This window comes from Carcharhinus amblyrhynchos, chromosome 18 (genome assembly GCF_965287045.1).
Source record: "Carcharhinus amblyrhynchos chromosome 18, sCarAmb.v2.hapA, whole genome shotgun sequence".
In the NCBI taxonomy this organism is placed as follows: domain Eukaryota; kingdom Metazoa; phylum Chordata; class Chondrichthyes; order Carcharhiniformes; family Carcharhinidae; genus Carcharhinus; species Carcharhinus amblyrhynchos.
This window is the reverse complement of record NC_137341.1, coordinates 8,157,687-8,180,966: the sequence shown is the minus strand read 5'-3', so window position 1 is coordinate 8,180,966 and position 23,280 is coordinate 8,157,687. Positions and strand designations below refer to the sequence as shown.

Genomic DNA, 23,280 nt, shown 5'->3' with positions numbered 1-23,280 from the left:
GAGGCCACTATTGATGTGAAAGATCATTCATTTGTGATACAAATCATGTGACATCCCTGTTATATGCTTGTATGCACTCAGTGGAATGTACAGAATGTAGGTGACCACTGAAGCGCAGTTTGAACACTTTGAGCACTGTATTAGCCCTTTTGCACCAAAATTATTTTAATTTTATATTTATTTTAGCTTGCTCAGAAAATGCTATAAAATGTTCTGTTTCGTGTCTTCTCTTGTGATTTGTGAAAATGCAATGTTTTACAGTGTGGAAACATAATTTTGTTCCTGTTATCTCAAGGACATCTTGCAACGTCTAACTTTTGAAGTTTTCATTCTTCGGTGGCAGTGGTTCTGATATCCTACAATAAATGCTGTGCTGCCATCATAGTGTTCCAAATGGAAACTGAAACATGCTTTATCACCAGTTGTCGTCTTGATACTAAAATGTGCATCTTTAAATAATGTGGCTTTGGTGCAGTACCTTCTATATTCCAATAAGAAAAGAAATGGTGACGGAGTAGACCTGATTTATACTTCAGCTGAATCATGATGCTTGCTGAGATATGTTCCTGTCGTCTTCTGGTTAGCCTGTGCAAGGGTTTCCTCCCACAGCCCAAAGATATACAGGTTAGATTGATCGGCCATTCTGAATTGACCCTTAGTATCAGGGGAACCGGCAGGGTAAATGCGTGGTGTTGCGGCAATAGGGTCTGGGTGGGATTGTGGTCAGTGCAGACTCCATGGGCCGAATGGCAGCCGCCTCAGAGATTCTATGCTTATCCAACATCTGATACTCAATGAGAAATTCCTCCAACTAAATATGGCAAAGATTAAAGCAATTGCCTGCAATCCTCACTCCAAACTCTGACCTCCAGCTACAGGCTCTAAAATACTGAAGTTATAAATTTATAAACTTGTATTAACATAGTCAAAGGTTATGGGAGGGGAAATGGCAAAGTGAGCTAAGATAAGAATCAGATCAGCCATGAATGTTTTGAATAGCACGGCAGTCTCAAAGGGCTGAATGGCTGACAACTGCTGGTATGTCCTATGTCTTTATGACTCCATCCTCTCCCACGCAACTGAGCAGGCTAAACCGACCCTTCAATCTTGCTGTCATACCTGTCCAAGGTGAGCTTCCAAGCACATATCTGTACTATCACAAAGACCACCTATTTCCACCTCTGCAACATTGTTCAGTTTGGCCTCACTTCAGCTCATCCTCTGCTGAAACCTTCATGATTTCACTTTCTCTAAAGTCGACTGTTCCAATGCTTTCCTAGCTGACCCCACACATTCTTGTATCCCCTAAATTTGGTGTCATCCAAATTCTCCCCTCCGTGTTCTTACTCGCACCAAGGGCCTGTCCCCATCATGCTTCACCGGCTGACCCACATTGAGCCTTGATCAACCGTTTGATTTTAAAATTCCCATCCTCACCCCCCCTACTACTCTTCTCTATACTCTCAATCCAAGGTATCTACTCACCTAATTCTTCAACATTCCAATTCGTAATTGCTCTACCATTGGTAAGTGCCTAGGCTTCAAGTTCAGGAATTCCTTGCATAGTCTTTTGGCTCCTTACTTCTTCTTTCCCTCTTTGGCACACTCCTTAAAATCGACATCTTTGACCAAGATTTTGGCCATCTGCACAAATCTTACTGTGTCTAGTCTTGGTTCATAACACTTCTCCAGATGGTTTATATTCACATAAATACAAGTCGTCATTGTTATTGGTTCTGTGTTAATGTAAGTTGATACTTAGTTAAATTCTCTGTCCCTCAATGAGATCCCACTTTATTGTTTTATTCCTCACCACTGTAGGGCTTCTGCCTCTCAGCTTTCCTCTTAACTGATCCCGGTTTTCAGCTGGGAACACAGGTCACAGGAGTAGGCCGTTGAGTACAAGATGTTGGATGAGCAATCTGATAATTTGGCAGACGGAGGTGGTGCTGTGAAGCTCGGTGTCGTCGACGTATATGTAACAGTAAAGTGCTTTGGGATGCTGTCATTGAGGAGCAGCAAGCAGGTGGGAAGTCGAAATGGGCCAAGGAGCAATCCTTCAGGGACACCAGAAATCACAGTGCAGGAAGAGAAAACATTGCTGTTGCATAGGAATGGAACCACTCGAGCGCAGACACATCCAACTGGATGACCGTGGAGGAATGTGTGATTAATTATGGACAAGGCTGCAGACAGGCTGAGAAGAAATGTTTCGATTTTTTTTCTCTCACAATCACACACAAAAATGTGGGAAAATAAATCAAGACGGTTCACTGGAGTGTGAGCCAGACAATTAAAACAAGGTCAAAGGAGAGAGTTTTAAGGTTTGTAGAGAAGAGGGAGATACACTGCTGAACAGATTTAGGGAGAAAATCCTAAACCTTAGGGTGTAGGCTGAGTGCCTGAGGCAGGTAAAACCACAGGGTACATAATTACAATGGTGGAAATTAAACTTCAAGCAGATGTTAGAAGATAATTTATTACAAAGTGATTGATATTTAAGAAGGTAACGAACCTCTGACATTGAGGGTGTTCAAAATGCATTTGAATAGGTCAAAGTATTTATTTATTCACACTCAATACAAATGATCACAATCAATATTTAAAGCAATTGCGTATGGATTATTGGTTTCTGTTTGTGCAAGGGGCAGGAGGGGTGGGGGAAAGATGTATAAGTATTTGCTTAAAGGGTGACTGCACTGAGTTACATCATGACTTGTGGTTCTCCATTGTCTTTGCCAGTTGTGCTGTGTGCGTGTGTCTGGATATTGAATTTTCAACTCCCCAAAGCCAAACCTTACACTATTCCTTCATCTTCTGAGAGATAGAGATCAGGAACTGGACTATATTCCATTGTTGCCAAAGTATGATGAGGCCAGTTACAATAGTTAACCTTCCCTGCTGGAGAATGGGTAACTCAGTCATTAGTGTGTTTATCAGCAGGGCACATTGTTATCTTGTGTAAGCAAATGCTGAGATGATGGATTGGCAACTGAGGAGCATTCAGCTGATATAACATTTCCAGATTCAACTCTTGTCAGTGTTTAATTCTGATGAAGGATCAATCTTTGAAACATTAGCTGACCTGTTCTCTCTCTCTCTCTCTGTCCTATTTAATACTGACAGCATTTTGCATATTAGTTTCCAGCAATTGCAACTTTCTGACTTCTGCCTTTTTATTCATGAAAACACAAAATTTAAAATATTACAATTTTTCGAAAAGCTGTTTGTTTAGCTGAGGTAGCTGCACTTGGCAAAATTTCCAGAGTTGACTTTAGGGGCCTCTAAATTGAAATGACGTATGGTAAGATGTCAAAAGTCTGTTGAGCTATTTCACTATCATATATGGCTGATTGAGAGACTGTACTTGCTGACTGGAGAAGGTTGAAGCATGAGCTGTTTTTGAGATTATGAAAGTTGTTTTTTCATTTAAACGTAGAGATGTTGTTTCCACTTTGCAGGGATGTTCAAAAGCAGGTGTCATAAATACAGGATGATCATTAATAAATCGCAGAATGGGGCATCAGTGTAGCTACTGAATCAATGAGAGTAAATGATTGAGAAATAAACAGAGGGAATATGGAGCAGGAGAGGGAATTGAAGTGGGTGAATTCAGTGACTAGTCAGGTATGGAAAGATTTTGATCCAATTTGTAATGTCTACTTCATTGCTTGGCATAAAGGCTGGCGTTTTTCTTTTACATTCCTAGTGTATTTCCCCAAGGGCAGAGAAAGTTCAGGGGGGATTTTATAGAGTCAAAGAGGTCCAGAAAATAATGAAAGGCACAAATCAGCTAGATAGTATCTTTTCTCAAAGATGAGGGGAGTCGAAAGCTAGTGGTCACAGGTTTAAGGTGAGAAGGAAGAGATACAAAAGTGTCAGAAGGACAACTTCTTCACACAGAGGGTGCAAGTATCTCGAACAAGCTGCCAGGGGCAGTAGTAGAGGTGGGTACAATTCTGTCCTTCAAAAAGCATCTAGACAGTTACATGGGTAAGATAGGAATAGAGAGAAATGGGCTAAATGTGGGCAGTTGGGACTAGCTTCAGATTTTTAGAAAAAAGGGTGGCATGGACAAGTTGGGCCGAAGAGATTTACAGCGTGGGAACAGGCTCTATGAACCTTTATGACTCTAATTACAATGATGGACGGTTTTGTCCGCGGAAAGATGGAGAAACTGTTTCCAGCGCACAAATTTCATCTAAATGACAAACTAACCAGAGGGACAGTGAGGATTTTTGTTTTTCAGTGTTACGATCTAGAATTCGCTGCCCAAAACGATGCTGGAAGCAGATTCACTAATGACTTCCAAAAGGGGATTGGATAAATACTTGAAAGGGAAACGTTTATGAAGCTCTGGGGAGTGGGAAGAATCGAATAGCTCTTCGAAAGCCCCAGCACAGACAATACCAAATGCTATGTCATTCCATGTTTCATGATTAGTTTACTAAAATCACTTCAGTATAACAACAGTACTATTCCAACTTTGATTTATCTTTCAATTGAAATGATAAACAGCTGCCTTGCCTGCTCTGTCAAGTGGACCCTGAAAAACCCTTTGGCATGTTTCAAAAGACAACGGGGAAATTTCTGTGTCCTGGCTAACATTAATCCCCTGAAATATTGTCTGGTTGTCTGTCTCATTGGGAACTTATGTGCAAATTGATGGCTGCGTTCACCTCATTTGCAGCCTTGACTACACATCAATTAGTATTTAAACACCTATATACACGCTGGAGCCTCCTGAGGTTGTCCAAGATGACACTTTGTTCCCTCCTGATTTTTAAACTGCAGCATAAATGAATACTGACGTTTCTGTAGGTGATCTACAATTTATCACAGAACTCTTTGCTTGTGAACTCCTCCCAGTACTGCCCAATAAGCATGCATGTCCCTTGATTACACACTAAATATTAAATTTACATTTGATCCATATTGAATCTGTACTCTTTGTCTCCCTGACTCTCCCCCACCCCGCCCTGCCCTCTGCCATTGAACAGCAATTCTCCCCTGCAGGCACAGTTACTCAAAATATTGAAATCTTTCTGAGCCTAGTTGTCTCGTTGCCCACCTCACGACTTTTTTAAAAAAACGAGCCATTAGCTGAACTTGTGCACCCTGCCTGTAATCTCTTTCTATAGCCAAGTTTCCATTTATGGTCATGTGTCATTTCTTGATCTAAGCTGGTTATGTAGCCAGCATCATATTTTCATTCCTTAAAATAATTTTCACAAGGATGTGAAACTTGTGAAAAGCTGAGAGCTGTGTTTCCTTTCGCTTACTAGGCGAGAAATATTTCCTAAATCCCACAGAATATTGGCTAAACTTCCTGAATCCGTGTTGACTCTTCTTTACTGGGATATAACTATTCACATGCTCACCAACTGGCTAGTTGTAAAAAAGAACTTTCCTACATTGAAACGTTACGCCCTGCAGTTTACACTAATATCAGTTCTTCTTATTTATATGCCCTATTTGACGTCAGTTTGCCTTTTTTATATAGCTGTGAAGTGGAACATTTTGTATGTGTGAGAATCCATAAATTAATGTGAATTAATCCTTCACTGTGATGCTGTTTATTTTAAATGGAATCCATAGGCATACTGTACATGAGAACAAAATTGAGGTTTTCATCTCTCGATGCAGTGAATGATTGTACAGATGATTTGAATGTTGTGCTTTTATCTTTGAATATAAGCAAAGTAACTGCCAAATTCTGTGATGATTAATACATGTCTCATCTCTTATGTTTATAAATGCATAAAACAATTATATTTTTAATTTTTGAAAGCATTTTACTTTTGATCGTAAGAACTGAGGATATTTTTAAACAACTTTAGCCATTTATTGCAGTCATGTTTGCTATAACCCTCTTAATGTGTGTGGCCATGGTGAAGTTTATTTTTGTGTAATATATAGCTGATCATTTTCATTAAAATCCTTTTATTGAACATAGGAAAAGGTCATTCATCCCTGGAGCCTGGAAGCACTATTCTACTATTCCCATATCCCTTGACATCTTTAATATCGAGAAATCTATTGATTGCTGTCTTGAACGTACTCAATGAACTGAGGCGCCACTGCCCTCGGGGGTAGAGAATTCCGAAGATTCCCCACCCTCTGTGTAAAAGAATCCCTCAATTCAGTCTGAAATGATCTACCCCTTATTCTGAGATCTTCGTGTTGGCTCCTTTCAATCTGTCACTTCCAATAGCAGGTGATCCTAATACAGGAGAATATTTAAAGGCAGAAAAGATTGCTGATTTAAATGCAATTCTGATCTGAATGCATGGATTTGCCTTTTTGCCACCCCTCTCTCAAGCATGTGCTCACTTTGTTACTGAAGGCTAACACCAAGTTCCTGGGGCGAGGTGTTAGTGCCAGTAATCCAAGGCAGTCTGTGCCCATTCTAGTGAGGAAGTTAATCACAAACCTGTTCAACCTCCTCTGCAAAACAAACTTGTAACGTACACTCCCACCATCACTGTTCATTTTAATGAACATGATGGCATTAAGTACAACCTCTTTCTTATTCATTCATGGGACATGGACGTCACTGGCTAGCCAACATTTATTGCCCATGAAACTAAATGGTTTGCTGGACCATTTCAGAGGGAAGTTGAGTCAGTCACATTGCTGTGGTTCTGGAGTCATGTGTAGGCCAGACCAAGTAAAGATGGTAAATTTTCCCCCCCCCAAGGGACATTAGTGAATCAGTTGGATTTTTCCAACAGCGGATTCATGGTCATCAGTAGGATCTTAATTCCAGAATTCAAACTCCACCAGCTGCTGTGGTGGGATTTGAACCCAGGTCCCCAGAGCATTAACGGAGTTTCTGGATTAATAGTCTAGTGATAATACCACTAGGCCGACGCCTTCCCATGTTGCTTAAGGTTGTTGTTTCACCAACCTTGAAACTCTCTGTATCTCAGCCTCCTTGATGTACAAACTGGTCCCTTCCAACATTTGTGGTGATTAATCCCTACAAAATGTAATGAGTTCAACTTGGATGTTATGGTCACCACTTCATAGTTGGGGATTGAGGAGAGATTAATAATAATATTTTACAGAAACTGAGTAATTCTTTCAGGTGTGCTGCTTGTACAAGTGTGAAATGGAAAATTGAAGAAAATAGTCTTTTGGTAAAGATGATGTAGCTTATTAAATTAATAGTTGTGCACATTTGATAGACCTTGCTAATATGGTTTCTCCTCTTGCCTCACAGTACTCAAACAGCATGAGAGCCAAATACCTCGCCACAAACAGGCCTGAAACCAACAGCATCCACTAAGACTTGAGGAGAAAAGGAAAATAAACTGGAACTTCTGCTTGTCCAATGCCACTAATACAGTCAAACTAACTTAATGAGAGCAACGCTATTCTATCAGTTGTACAACAATAGGTAGATTAGTGATTACTAGGAATGGATAATTCTGCCAAAGTAAAGTGTGGTATGAATGCTTTGGGGTGTGTATTGTCACATCTGTAGATGCTGCACAACCTTACCAGTCCCAATATCACATTTTACATCATTCCAGTTTGCTTCAGTTTAAGATTCTCTCATTTCTATTATTGCAACGGGGGGTGTCAGGATATCTAGGTGCACCGGTCTATCGCCGTACGAACAAGACCACGATAGCTGTACCGGTTGGTTTTCATGTTGTAATAATTGTAAAGTGCACCAGTCGCTGTCGATCAATAAACAATAATTCCGATTAAAGCAAAGTTTGTATTTATCTGGAGAAGTTCACCAAGATGGGATGCCAGAAAATGATGAGAATGCAGTGCTGATATTAATTGTTTTATGGTCGTCACAAGCTCAAAGTATTGTGGCATCTCTAAGACGTCGGAGATAGAAATGTGGAGAGACATTTTTGAGTTCATGGTGACACCTGTGGTCTTTTATGTTTGCTATGGGTGTGATATCACTTTTAACCACTAAGTTGAATATAATGGGGATGTTTTATCTGTGATAATGGCATATATTGCCACAAATTTTGTGTAAATATTGGGAAAATGCACTAAAGCTCTGAAAGCCAGCAAACTTAGGTAGCTAATTGATGTGGTTAATCCGGTTCTAGTTATCACTGGAAATGCATGTGTTGTAACTTCTGGATAAGAAATGGTTTTCTAAAGCTTAAAAAAATTTACACCGGAAAATGTCCAGTCCTAACAGGTGCATGTTTTCAGTATTGCTTAGCAAACGTTTTAATCTGTTGCACAAAAGATCCCTTCCAGTACTCTTTTTGATATATATTTTTAATGATATCACAGTATTATGCAGTACCTGTAGTTTTGCTTCCATTTTGTTTGTATTTTCTTTAAGGTGCAATTTCTCATGCTTTGACCTGCACAGGCATTATTATGTATCACCTGATTTTAATGAGTTTAAATTGGATCAAAGTCGTACATTACTGGAAACATATCAATGCGTCTAACCACTTGAGGATATAACGTCCTTGCGGATAATAGAGTAGTGGCATTTTCCTGTAAGACTCAGTTTTGTGGACTATTAATACATGGTTTAATTAGTGCGATATTAAGAATAGAAACATTTAATTTATCAGTTAGATAAATCAAAAGCTTCAAAGTTCTTCTTCTTCTTCCTCAATTATTGCTGTCTCGAAAGATAAAGTAACCACAAGCCTGAATCGTGACAATCCACTGTTCATTGTTTCCGCTGATGTTTAGCGATGGTGCTGTTTAACAATCTAATCAGCTATTTATAGGACACATTACGGCAGTTCTGTCATTCAGATTCAATAAGAAACATTCCAACTTTGGAGTTTGAGCAGTTTTCTTCAGTGTGAAAAGGAAGTTTAGAACTCAAGTGCTCAAACTTAAGGCAAGGTGTCTTAATCTCTGGATGATTCTTTAAAACAACGTCATTTAATTTGTTCTCTTCCTGCTTCTCTCCAGCTGATAGCTGAGTAATGGAATGCCACAGATTCCTGAATGAAACATTCCAGAGGTCTAGCCCCTCACCCCCGCCCCGTTCTTGTGGAAAAAGTGTAACAACGCTACCGCAACTGCAAGCAAACTTAGTCTTTTGCTCTTAACATCTGAATAATCCATCTCAACAACACTTGGAAACCATAGTGCTGCTGTTAACTTTCCAACAATCTATGGATTCAGCGCCGAGGTAAAATAAGTAAGGCCTCGGGTTGCTCCTGGGTGCTAGCATAAATAAAATTAATATTATAATTTTCTAAACTCTTTCTTTGGAAAAATTGTTCCAATAACTAAACTATGTTTAAACCACTTCATGCCTAGGTCTATTATGGTTTTTTTTGTAGCCTCTATAGTGGAACATTTCTGCAGTAATTTTGATGGGAATACGGTAAATGCGGTAATACTCGATTGACGAATAAAACTGTTATGCACCAAAGTAAAAGCTGGATTGGAAACTCCTAAAACACAAACGTGCTTTGTTGAGCTTATTGAAATACAGAAGCTAGCTTTCACCAGTCAACCAGTTTCAACGCTGACATAATCCTACTTCAGTTTAGATTCCCTTCCCTCCAGTTATGCGCTGAGATGTAGCTTTGCCACCAACCAGCGTGGTTCCAAATGGGTACCCATGTCTGATTCAACTTTCCTAAAGACGAAAGATTACATATAAGATATTCCCTAAAATACTGATACTTTTCCTCGAATACAGTGAGGTGCTCAAATTGTGCTTCAGGAAAAAAAACTGAACCGCGTCCTGCCGCAGCAAGACATAAGTTCTTCACTATAAAAACCAACATCGAAATTTACAACGTGTGAAAATAAAACACACGGTTTTACATTCATCGCATGAAATGTAGCAGCCATATATTACTTGGGTGTGGGGAAGGGAATTAAAGGTCGAGCTTGAATTCATTGTGCACTGTGTTGCTGACGGGGTTTCTGTAATAATTTTGTTTTAAGTTCTGTCCGTCGATCAAAAAGTGGACCTGTCCACCACTTTGTTCAGCCTGATGTGCAGGATAATCTAAAGAAGGTTGGTGTACTCAGCTGCAAGTATGCACTTATTCTCGATCGCTTTCAGAAGCACAAATGTTCGTTTTAATTCTGTGACAAGTGGATTTCCACAGTTTTATCTTTTTTTACACCTGGGAAAGCACATAACCAACCATGCAACCTTGAAAAATGTGAATGCTGGAGACACCAGGGTGTAAAATTGGCCATCAACCCAGACCTTGTGGTGATTGTAAGATACTTGCTGTGAATTTCCTAAGCACTGCAGATTTAACCTTGTAGTGCCATACTCTTTATGTAGTACTTAATGTATTCTCTTGCTAGTATGGGGACTCGAGTACTGATAGATGTTTGAATTTCCGACCAGCATTTTTTTTCGTTGTTTTGCCAAAAATTCCATTTCAAATGAACAGGTTATTTTTGTGACCAGGGTCAGTGGAAAGCAGCAGCAGCAATATTTGCAAGATCAGTGGCTGTTTGCCCTACCTTAATGTATATTGTCTAATCGATTCCCTGCTCACAAGGTGAGATTTGAAATAATAGGTTTGTTTAATAAAAAGTATCTATTTCCAGAAGGCCTTAAGGTTAACTGTTGGTGGGAGATTGGAATTGGGGTAGCGAAAAGTAGCTCGAGCATGTAGATGTTGCCTTTGTGAGGCTACGCCATGATATGATGTGCCTTTACTGGGTGACATTTCACTCAGTAGTCACATTGAATGTGATACCTGCCATTACAGCAGTGGACGGAATTGAAGCATTGAGTACGAAGTGGTTATTACACACGACCTATTTACGTAGTACAGATTTTTAAGCTTAAACTTCAAAATTTATGTCCCGAATTCAGCCACGTTTCACATGGACCCTGTCACAACTTTCTTGCCTTCCCTGTAAGCAGGAAGACTCACTTTTTTTTTTGTTTACATCAAACTCCCTTTTTTAAAAGAAAGAGATTTTAATCTTTTTTTAAAGTTTTATTCAGCAGGTTAAATGTTCGCAGTTCCAACACAATTGATCTGGAACTTTAATTTCAGATGTAGTTCACCAATATTTGAAATTATTAGAAAATGCTGGCAGGTGAAAATTTTGAAATGTAAAAAAAATGTGAGTCCTGTATAATCTATTTAGTTACATTGTGAACCAGAGTTACTCTGTCGTATTAGTGTGACAATCCTTCAGTGTTTTAATAGAAATTTTATCATTTGTAGAAAGCTATATCCACAAATGAATATCTCTTGCACGAACAATGGGCATTGATTGGTGAAATGTAATTTGCCTCAATGCACTTTTTTAACCATTTCAAACTATTTGTTGTGTAACATACTGCTTCAATTTTTACTTAATATGTAACTTAAAACTGGTAATTGTAGTAACTAGTACTAGTGTAGTTTTGTGGAGCCTGTTTTTAAAACAGCATTTTTTTTGATTTAAAAGAAATGATAAATGAACCTGTGTACTATTGCTCTTTTTATTATTTTTGCTAAGAATTGCTCTAGCTCTTACTAGATTTATAACATTTTAAAACAAAATCTTTTTTTCCAATGAGTAAAATGTTGTAAATGTCAAACCTGTGGTTCCCATGAGCTTGAACTCAATGTTTTCAAAATGAAACTAATAAAGTTTGTTGGACTTGCCAATTGCACATCGTCATCCCTTCTGGCTTCAGCGCAAGGCAACAACCCACCCACCGCCCCCACCCTCATTAATACAATGGTCTGATTTAGACAGGCACTTCTTCTCATGGAAAATGCCAGCATGTCATAGTGGGGCAGCATCTGGCTTCATTTCTGCTTCTTCTACAGCCTGAGACCATCACCCTGAAGGTTGAGGGCAGTAACTGCAGGAGGACACTATTAGCTCCAAGTCTCTCTCCAGGGTGGCACGGTGGTTACCACTGCTGCCTCACAGTGCCAGGGACACGGCTTGGGTCACTGTCTGTGTGGAGTCTGCACGTTCTCCCCGTGCCTGTGCGGGTTTCCTTTGGGTGCTCCGGTTTCCTCCCACAGTCCAAAAGACGTGCTGGCTAGATGCATTGGCCGCGCTAATTTCTCCCTCAGTGTACCCGAAATGTGGCGACTGGGGGATTCTCACACTAAATTCATTGCCATGTTAACGTAAGCCTACTTGTGACACTGATAAGTAAAATCTCCTGCATCTCCACTTTGACCATGAAAGAATGATAATAAAGAACGCTGAGTCAAAATCCTGGACTACCTTAGCTGAACGATACTGTGGCAATACTTTCACTACATGGGCTGAGTCCCGTTATCATCTGAAGTAAAACTACCCAATAAACACTTGGTCAGCAATGTCAGAAACCTAGCGTTTTTTTAATTCTTGCTGCTCTATGGGTGAAATACCCTGCCTCGAACACCCATTTGTCCAATCCATCTTTACACATGAACAAGTTGAACATTAAGTTCATGTTGGTTCTCCAGGCTTCAGACATGAAGCAGAAAAATGTTAAAGGATCATCTTTTCCCTTTTTAGCAGTGATATTAAAACCAGAAGGAGCAGCCCATGCAAAATAATGGTCAGAATCTGGTGGTCCCAATAGCTTTTACATTATTTCAGGGGTTCTCCTGGCAGACATCAAGACAGCTGGGGGAACAGCCCTTCAAACCAGAAGAAGTATCAAAACTCTCTGATACCTTCAACTCTGATCTCACTGCTAGCCCCTCCACTCACCTACCCAATCCCAAAGAATATTTCGCTGAGGCGAAAGCAGATTTGGGGAGGCATATCTTCAACTTGTGAGGGGTGTGCTACTGGATCTTGTCTCGCACCTGGACCACCCTATTCACTTCATCAACTAAAAGCAAATTCTCAATACGACTGATGCAAAGGTCAAAATGTAATTTAACTTTAATCAGCAGTTATGTTTCTTTTTTGTTTTGATTTGATTTGATTGTTGCATGTTTTGGGATACAGTGAAAAGTATTATTTCTTGTGCACTATACAGACAAAGCATACTGTACATTGGGAAGAAAAGAAGAGAGTGTGGCATGTAGTGTTACAGCCATAGGGTGTAGAGAAAGATCAACTCGATACAGGGTAGGTCCACTCGAAGGTCTGATGGCAGCAGGGAAGAAGTTGTTTGAGGCATTAATACAGGAACAGCCGGTAAGATCGCACCCATTGTCTCCAGATGTTTCCTGACTTGTTTTGTCCCTGCTCCCTGTTTTGTGATCTGGGTGCAGCATTCGCAGTTCTCCAGCATCACTTCTGCATTGAAAGGAGATCGAAAGTTGTGCCCAGTTCTCAGTAACTTCCATCCTTTCCTCAGTAATTTTTGAACTTTTTCCTGGAACGACTTCAAGGGATATGGGGAGCGTGCGAGGAACAATGGTGTTAAAGAGCAAGAGGATCAGCCATGATTGATTTGAATGGCGTGGCAGGTTTCAGTGTCCAATAGGCTTTACTCCTGCTCCTAAACCTGGTGGCACAGTGGGTTAGCACTGCTGCCTCATAGCAGAGTCTCTGGTTCGATTCTGGGATTGGGTGACTGTATGGAGTTTGTATGTTCTCCCTGTGTCTGCATGTGTTTGCTCCAGGTGCTATGGTTTCCTCCCACAATCCAAAGTTGTGTGGGTTAGATGGATTGGCCGTGCTGAATTGCCCCATAGTACCAGGGATGAGCAGGATAAATACATGGGAGATGAGGCGTGGGTGGGATTGTCAGTGCAGACTTTATGGGCCAAAAGGCCTCTTCCTGCACTGAGGGTTCTATGGTTCCCTATGCGCCTACATTTCTATCAAGTGCCTTCACTTTTGAGTGCTCTCAACCTTTTAAGTATCCTGTTATATCTAAATTTATCGCATTCAATATCACGACTGTTGTTCCAAGTCAGGTAGGGATACTTAAAGGTGTTTCATGAAGCTCATCTGACCGTAATGTTTTATGTTGAATTTGGCTGGAATGAGCTTGAGGTTTCACTTCAGGTGTGATTGAAGCTTTTACCAAAAACAATGCTACATTAAGAATATTGTTGACATGTACAGTAAGACAATTAGCAAGACTTCTAACAATTACAAACAAGAAATGCAACAACCACAATAGTGTATAACTCTTAAGGAAATGTCTCTAATGTGTTCCAACCAAAGTCAATATCCAATACCCAAACCCCTCCAAATAAGCACAATACAGCATAGATTAATGCCCACTTGTTATAGGAATCCAGCCTCCTGCATGGAATGCTGAAAATCCCTTGTGAAGAAACTCAGAAGAGGTTGTAATCAAATCTGTTTCCCAAAATACAGCTTCTTTAAGGCAGGGTTGCAATAAGCTGCTCCTTCAGCTAACTGATGATGGTTTCGGAACCAAATAAAAAGAACAGAGAGATATAGAGGCTGCTTCTTAGCTTGCGACTAATCTGCTTCCAACAGACACTCCCCAAAATGAAACTTAAAGCCCAAAGGGGGAAAAAAAACCCTATCGCCTGACTGCCACAGCTTAGGTCCACCTCTAAATGACATTGCTGAAGCTGCATATATTTTTAAATAATGTTTCTTAAATGTACACTCACTGTCACAACATGATAGCAATTTAATAGAGGCTGGAAATTTGAAATAACATAAAGCTGGAAAAATTCAGAAGGTCAGGCAGTATCTGTGGTTGGAAGCTCACAATGATCTTCCTGTTATACTGCTACAGTAACTGCATTTCCTTCCTAGATGAGGACAGGTGGCAGCTATTCATTGAGAACCTAAGATCTGATCCAATGGCTAGGCGGAGGGGGAGAGGTATCAAATAGAAATTTAAGCTTAAATTTGAACAAGAACATTTCTCCCGACAAACCCCCTTCACTTTCAGACCATCGTGTTTTGAATCGGAGGTGGATTCTCCCCCTCTGAGAACACCTAATCACACAAAGAGGAGGACCTCACTTCATAATCTGTACCACTTCACCCTCATAACAATGTGCTCTTCAGCAACTTTTAGTGGTTAAATAAAAATAACTCCCTGACATTCTCTCAAGTCAACAAGTAACAATTTATTGAACATGAACAACCCAATAAAGCAAAATTCTAATGGAATGATGTTCAGATAAATACAATTTCCATTCATTAACAAAAAGAAAATAGAATTTTAGTCACTCTCTAAATTACGACCAGGTTTTGTCTCTTTGGGAATATTCTGTGCCTTCCCTGTTGATGTTCTTAGCTTTTAGCTCAAAACCTCATCTAGATAGCAATGACTCTGGCAGTTGCTCTCCTGCTCTGTCACGCCACCCCCTTCCTTTTATACCTGTGATGACATATGAATACCCATCCCATAATCGGATTGGTCCTTGGTTGCCAAGACAGATTTAAATTTAATAGGTTCTTGGTGTCCAGGTGCCTAATTCAAACTGATTGGCTGAATTCAAACAATTCAAATGACTGTTGCCTTGGTAATGCTGCTGCTTGGCCTTCTGATACAAATGTTTCAGTCTGAGTTCTCTATATGTACTCACATTTTTAAAATTTCCTAAGCACAGAAAAGGCTCCACCCTTTAAAGGGCCCACACAATGCTTTCTCTCTAGCATTTTATAATTTTACAAACACCAATCTACAATTACTCTAATCACCTTCGCAACAATTGCAATTAAAATAGTTCATGTGGCTCTCTATGGGACTGTTTGTCCAGATAAAGATCCACATGATCATATAGCCATAGATTGATCAGCTGTGGCCTGGAGACTCCTGGCCCGATCCTGGAGAGTTGGTAACCCTCCCCGATCCCAAAGCGCCACATTGTAATCAGCTTACCTCAATTGGCTTCTGTTCCCTTAGCTGTGAACCCTTGTCAATATGGTCGAAAACTCCATGATTGGCTGCAGGTGCATATCCAATAACGGCTGCTAAGTCTCACGAGTAGCTAGAAACAGGATTTGGGCTGCCAAGATCTCAGTTTGAGATCACCCGCCCCCTCCCCCAAGCCAGTGACATAAGGTGCATAAACCTGATTCAGATATATTGTAATAAATTAAGATGCGATTACAGGGCCCGACACCATAGTGTCTGCCCCGAATACGTCCTCCTCTCCTGGACTGTGATGTTACACCACCGTGAATCACTGTTGATCTTTAAAGGCGAAAACCAGTTGTGATGCCTAGACCGGGGTCATTGAGGGGCCTGCAGTGGGGGCTGAGGGGCAAGGTAGCTACCTAGCAGTGCCAAGGTGGCACATGAAGGGGGCAGTGCTTAGGGAATTCTGAAGGGGCTTTTACCCCCCCCCCCCTTCCTTTGGCGGTAGACAGGGTTCCCCTGATGAATGGTGGGGGGGAGAGAGGGGCAAGCCCTGATGCTTGTGTTGGTGGGGGGGGGGGAATGCTGCTCTGATGTTGGCATTGTGGGGGGGAGGGAGTCCTGATCTCAATCGGTGGAGGAGAGAGTGCCTTAAATTTAACTTAGAGGGTGCCCCGGTCTCAAATAAAGAGGTCCTGATCTCTGAACCCCGAGTTACTGACATGTTTCGGCCCCGCCCCTCCAGCTGGCTGCGTGATCCTCGCCAGCACTCTGGAATTGCACAGAGTGCCATTAAACCAAGTGAGGAAAGGTGTCTGTGAATCCAGCCAGTTTCCCCCCCGCCCTTGCCTGATCCTACCATGTGCAACCTTGGGATGATCAGACCCTTAGTTTCTGCACTTTCTCACCAATGCACTACCCTTCTGCTGTAAACCTTTATCCGATACTCTCAAACCTTCTGAATAAATCTTCAACTTGCCCCCTCTCATTGTTCATTCAATTTTGTGTACTTGGCCATATCATCACTCACTGTCGCCAACATTTTCCTGTTTGATACCTAACACTTGCCACTTGGAGCAGTTCATTAAAAGGTCTTGAATGGCAGTACAGAGGCAAGGCATTGGATGAACTGTTGTAGGTGGTCGAACAGTCTCAATCCTATTTGCAGTCAGCACAGGACACTCACTGCACTCGCCTCGCCTGGGATGAAATTCGACAGAGGCCTGCACTAATATTTTGTCGTATTGCAGCAGGACAAAAGTCAAGAAGCAGCTGAATTGGTTGACATCAGCTTACAAAGACCAGTTTTCACATACATTCAGCGACATTAACTGCTCACAAAGGATTCAAGTGGTTCACAATGTTTGGCAGGGTTTTGAATAAATGTGGGGCCATTGCTTCAAACTGGCAGCAGAGGGCAGCAGACACAATGGAATGAGAAAGTGACTCCACCGTGAACAAGGTTTAGCCTCGTTGCCTATCAAACATCGATTTGATAGAGCATTAACCTACCACACGAAGCTGAATAATGTTTGCAGACATCTATCAACAAAAAAAAAATTGCTGAGAAGGAAAGCTGTGGAAATCACAGGGACACCAGAGCTAGGAGCAGGCCATTCAGTCCATCGAGCTTGCTTTGCCATGCAATATCGTCATGGTTGATTTTGGGTTTCAAATCCATTTTTCTGTCTGCTCTCTGTGATTAACCCCCATGGGGAATCACTGATTGATCTCCCCGTAGGCCTCGCTGAGCGTGAGTTCCCCTGGTAACAGGCCGTGGCCTGCCCAGCTGAAACTCACTCACTGAGCCTTTTGTAAGGCAGGCCCGGGACTAGGCCTGCTGAACTGCCGTCCCAGGTGGCGACTAGTGCGTGTGTGTGTGTGTGTGTGTGTGTGTGTGTACTCCGTGGTAGCAGTTTTACTTTGCATTCTGTAATAAACTATCTTCCTTTCTGTCGGGCTTCCTGAGTCATTACATTCCTTATGTGGACAGACAGGCCCAAGAAGAGAATTAAAATTCAAGGCATTCACAATCCAGGAACCAATGTACGTCAGTGAGAATGAGGGGGAAATTGTGAAGGGAGCTTGGTGCCAATCGATATGTCAAAACATTCAATTGCCTTTTTTAATTTAAATGTAATCAGTGAAAGATGCTGATGACTCATGCTTTTCCTATGATGAGTCAAGTAACTTCTGCAAAAATGTCTGTGGTCAGCACTACTGTCTCACAGCGCCAGGGAGCCGGGTTCAATTCTGGCCTTGGGTCACTGTCTGTGCCGAGTTTGCACATTTTCCCCGTGTCTGTGTGGGTTTCCTCTGGGTGCCCCGGTTTCCCCTCTCAATCCAAAGCTATGCAGGTTAGGTGGATTGACCATGCTAGATTGCCCCTCAGTGTCCCAAGATGTGCAGGTGAGGTGGATTAGCCGTGATAATTGTGCTGAGTTACGAGCATAGGTTGGGGGTTGACCTGGATAAGATGCTGTTTTGGAGAGTCAGTGCAGACTCAATGGGTCAATTGGCCTCCTTCTGCTCTGTAGAGATCCTACAGTTCAGAAATCGTAAGGCTATCAAAAAATTTTGTTTTTATTCAAATTCTTGTAATATTTTAATTTATTTGTAATGTTTTTGAAGATGGTTAAAAATGGCACTTTAAACCAATAACAAGAGGACATATAAATTGTAGATTATTTGAAGCAATTTCATCAGGTTCAGTTTATTTTTTGAACTTGTTTTGCATTCTCTGTCTGAAGTTTGTGTGTTCCGAAGGAGGCAGTTTGAAGAGGGTTCACTGGGTTCACTCCTGGGGTGAAGAGATTGTCTTTTGAGGAGAGGTTGAGCAAGTTGGCCTATACTCACAGAATCATAGAATTCCTGCAGTGCAGAAGGAGGCCACTCAGCCCATCTGACAACAATCCCACCGAGGCCCTATTCACTTGTTTACCCTGCGAATCCCCTAACACTGAGGGTCAATTTAGCATGGCCAATCCACCCAACCAGCACGGTTTTTTGAACTGTGGGAGGAAATCAGAGCACCCAGAGAAAACCCATTCAGACACGGGGAGAACGTGCAAACTCCACCCCGACAGTGACCCAAGCTGGGAATCGAACCTGGGTCCCTGGTGCTGTGAGGCAGCAGTGCTAACCACTGTACCACGCTGCTGCCTGGTGGAGAGTGAGAGGCGGTTTTATTGTGATATGTAAGGCGGGGGGTGGGGACTCTTGACATCATCAATGCTGAGAGGAGGTTTCTCTGTGTTGGGGGGGTGGAGCGGGATTCTGGAATTAGGGTGTAGGGTTTCCAAATATGGAGTCTCCCATTCAAGACAGAGATGTGGAGCCATTCCTTCCCTCAGAGGGCGGTTCGTGTTTGGAATTCTCTGCCTTCGTGAGCCATAGAAGTTGGGTCACTGAATACATTCTGAGTTTTGATCGACAGGGAGTCGAGGGTTGTGAGAGCGACAGGAGAGTTTGAGAGCACAATCGGGTCAGCCTTGATCTTATCAAACGGCGGGATGGGCTCGAGGGGGCCGAGTGGCCTACTCCTGCTGCAAAATCTTACAGTCTTGTGCACTGATGTCCAAGCCACATACTTTTAGTTCAACATTTATTCTGATCATTAAAAACACAGCTCTTAGAGACTGAGCTATATGGGACGTATTGATTTGATTTATTATTGTCACGTGTATTCACACACAGTGAAAAGTATTGTTTCTTGCGTGCTATGCACAAAAAACATACCGTTCATAGAGAAGGAAAGGAGAGGATGCAGAATGTGGTGTTACAGTCATGGTTAGGGTGTAGAGAAAGATCAACTTAGTGCAAGGTGGGCCCTTTCAAAAGTCTGACAGCAGCAGGGAAGAAGCTGTTCTTGAGTCGGTTGGTACGTGACCTCAGACTTGACTCCAATCAGCTTGGATCATGTAGATCAAGCCCAAGACAGGAGGTGAGAGCCCTGTCTTGTCAGCTTGGATCAGGAATGTCCCAACTTGTTGGGACTCTGAATTGGAATTGACTTGATTGGATTTATTTGGAATAAAGTATATATAGAAAAAAATCTTTTTCCCGACGGAAGAAGGTGAAAGAGAGAATGTCCGGGGTGCCTGGGGCCCTTAATTATGTTGGCTGCTTTGCCTAGGCAGCGGGCAGTGTATCGGGGTGACTTGACAATGAATGCTTGACAGGTTAACTAAGGGACTACGTAGTCCATTTGAATGCCATAGTGTGCAGTGTGAGACAGCTCCACACAATTACAGCGTGGAGTTCAAACCCATATCGGGGAGTGGGGCTTGTCATGCTTTTCCCAAAGGGGGGAACCGGAGATCAGAATGCTGGGCAACTTGTGTTGGAATCTCTATCTCAGGTCATCCTTGGGAAATTCCTGCAGAACAGCTGTGACAAAGGTCTTCAACCTATCCTCTTTGATTTGGTTTGCCCTGGTGGTGTAAAGAGAGAGAGAGAGAGAGAGAGAGAGGAGTAAAGTCAATTTAATCATTAAGCAGTAAGTTAATTGCAATTCTGAGATATTGTTTAATTGATTCTGTCTATCAGAGCTGTGGGTAATTTTGCAGCAATTACACAGATAAACTGTATCTGTTTACTCTGTGTGTACTGAAGGTTTTGGCATCGTGAACCTAGAAAATGCAGAATTAAAATTCTTGAAGTTTTCACATTGTGATTCAGAGACTGCCTGCAGTGCAGAAGGAGGCCATTCGGCCCATCAAGTTTGCACCATCAACAATCCCATCCAGGCCCTATCTCTGTGTATTTGCCCTGACACTAAGGGGTAATTTAGCACGGCCAATCCACCTAACCCACACACCTTTGGAGTGTGGGAGGAAACCGGGGGCACCCAGAGGAAACCCACGCAGACACAGGGAGAATGTGCAGACTCCCAAGGGAGGAATTGAACCCAGGTCCTTGGTGCTGTGAGGCAGCAGTGCTAACCACCGTGCCATCCCTATCTGATTAATACTAGTGGATTTTGATGGATAGCAATGAATTGGACCCTAATTGCCTCACCCTTTGGTGTTGGAAAGACAGTAACTAGTTATTAACCTCTGATATTAACTCATGGTGGGATTAGATAAAGAGACAACTGTTCAATTAAGATTACTTAAGCTTCACTTTGTAGATATTTTTCTGCACTTTTTTGATGGACGCTTTTGAGGGGAATGAATTCAAAAAAGGCAGGTGCTAAGTGAAAACTGCAAATCGATACGAGATAACGCAGCTGCAATACGATAACATTACAATTCAACCAACACTAATAGTTTACTCAAATGAGTATAGTGCTTAATCAAAAGCCCAAAGAACCAGACTGAAAATACAACTTTGAGTTTAATAACCATTTTAATATGGACAAATATTTAGATAAGTTTATTGGTGGTATGTACTGTGCAGGAAGATTGTAAAATCAGGCAGACAGTCAAGTACAGAATAACCAACCTTTATTGAAATTGCAGCCTAATTCGCATACATATTTATGTATACATATTTAATTAAGCCGTGTAAATGCATGCTCCATTATGGGAACAATTAGACTGCGCCAGCACAGCAACCTACCTCTGACTATCCCTTGGGAGCCTGAGATGGAGACACTAATTCCAAATTAAGCTCAGTAAGATAACCATCGAGTGGTTACATCACAGAAGGAGGCCATTTGGCCCATCGAACATGTGCTAGCTCTCTGCTAGAGCGGTTTAGTGCGTTTCACGCCCCTTCCTCCCACAGCCTTTCACCCTCAGCTTTTTGTCTAACGCGCTGTAATAATCTACAAGCAATGTCGCTGTTAGAACATTTAGTTCCATTACAGATATTTCATTATCTTATGAACTCTGGGGAAGTAGCTTATGGACTTGAAATCAATTCATTTTCTAATTAATGAAGTTTGCTGGATGAGTTCCAGGGATGAAGGTTCTGCATATAAAGATTGAGCAGTTTATATTCGCTGGAGTTTAGAAGAAAGAGAGGAGACCTAATTGAAGTTTATAAGTTTATTTTATTAGTGTCACAAGCAGGCTTACATTCTGCAGTGAAGTTATTGTGAAAATCCTCGAGCTGCCACACTCCGGCGCCTGTTTGGGTACACTGAGGGAGAATTTCGCACGACTAATCCACCTAACCAGCACATCTTTCAGACTGTGGGAGGAAACTGGAGCACCCTGAGGAAACCCATGTAGACACGGGGAGAACGTGCGGACTCCTCACAGACAGTCACCCAAGCTGGGAATTGAACCCGTGCCCCTGGCACCGTGAGGCAGCAGTGCTAACCGCTGTGCTGCAGAGATTGACAGGGTAGACATAGAGCAGATGTTTCTCCTTGTTGGATGTCCTGGAACAAGAGGCCATCGCTTTAGGCTAAGGAGGTGGCAGATTTAAAACAAAAATGAAGAGGAATTACTTCACCCAATAGGTCATGAATATGCGGACTTTGCCACCCCAGAGTGCAGTGGACACCAGGACATTAAACAAATTTAAGGGGGAGATAGATTTTTAATTAGTAGTGAGATGAAGGGTTATGGGGAATGAGTAGGAAAGTGGTGATGAAGCTGAGATGAGATCAGCCATGATCATATTGATTGGACAGTAAAAAGTCTGACAACACCAGGTTTTAGTCCAACCTATTTATTTGATAATATTATCAAATAAATAGGTTGGACTAAAACCTGGTGTTGTCAGACTTTTTACTGTGTTTACACCAGTCCAACGCCGGCATACCCACATCATATTGATTGGTGCAGTCTTGAGGGGCTGAATGGCCTACTCGTGCACCCAGTAAGTTCTTATCCCCCTTGATTTGAATGTTGGTGTTCATGTCTGTTGATTATTTGTCAATAAGAGCGAAGGAAACCTGGCCTTATTGGCCCTCCCATAATGTCCCCTATTATTGAACCAATTTGGTATGACAGAGTCAGTTACAAAGTTCAGCTGGAAATCTATCTTCCATAGATACAATATTCAAGGTTTACTATTAACAGGATCCTGTTACTGAGGTCAAACCCAAGACACAATGTTTTTCATTATTCAGGATGTTTATTGATTTGCTCAGTCTCATAGCTCTCCCCCTACACAATCCAACGTCCCCTATTACTATATTCCAAGGTCCAATTCTCTTCCCAAACCTAGTGACGCACTAAGGCAGACTTTCATCTGTCTCCATCGCTAGTGATTCCCGGAACAGGTAGTTAGCCTGTTGCCGGGGGACTTGCAGCTTGAGGGACACCACTCCACACCACGTGTGGCTGACTAGTAGCCTCTCCCACTCTTACTGCCAGCCATTGGCATGTTTGGAAGGATTTTGCAGGTTAACACTCAACCAGTTTGACCACGTTACTGATGCATCCTCCTTGGTTATGAAGTCCTGGGGTGGGACTTGAACCCAGAGGTTTTGGCTCAGAGACAAGGATGATACCCACTGCACCACAAGACCTTCCCTGTTTACATATAATGAAAGACAATTAATACTCAACACCTCTTAATCTTAACATTGTAATTAACGTGACATTTACAATGTAATTGACATGATATTAAGATTATTCCATTCATTCAGAAATTGCTGGTTGCAATGTTAAGTGTTTTAGACAATCATT

The 23,280-nt window shown here is 41.8% G+C and overlaps 1 protein-coding gene across 3 annotated transcripts in view; it reads left to right on the top strand.

The window, feature by feature from the left end:
• The window catches only part of ttyh3a (tweety family member 3a), a 168,545-nt gene extending 157,493 nt beyond the window's left edge, over positions 1 to 11,052 (top strand). For all 3 annotated transcript variants that reach the window (XM_080206308.1, XM_080206310.1, XM_080206309.1), the window contains one exon: positions 7,226 to 11,052. Coding sequence is in view for 1 of the 3 variants with exons in the window: in XM_080206309.1 (XP_080062435.1) it covers positions 7,226 to 7,291 (66 nt within the window). In the remaining 2 variants the exon portion in view is untranslated. The remainder of the gene's footprint in view (positions 1 to 7,225) is intronic.
• The last annotated feature ends 12,228 nt before the right edge of the window (positions 11,053 to 23,280 follow it).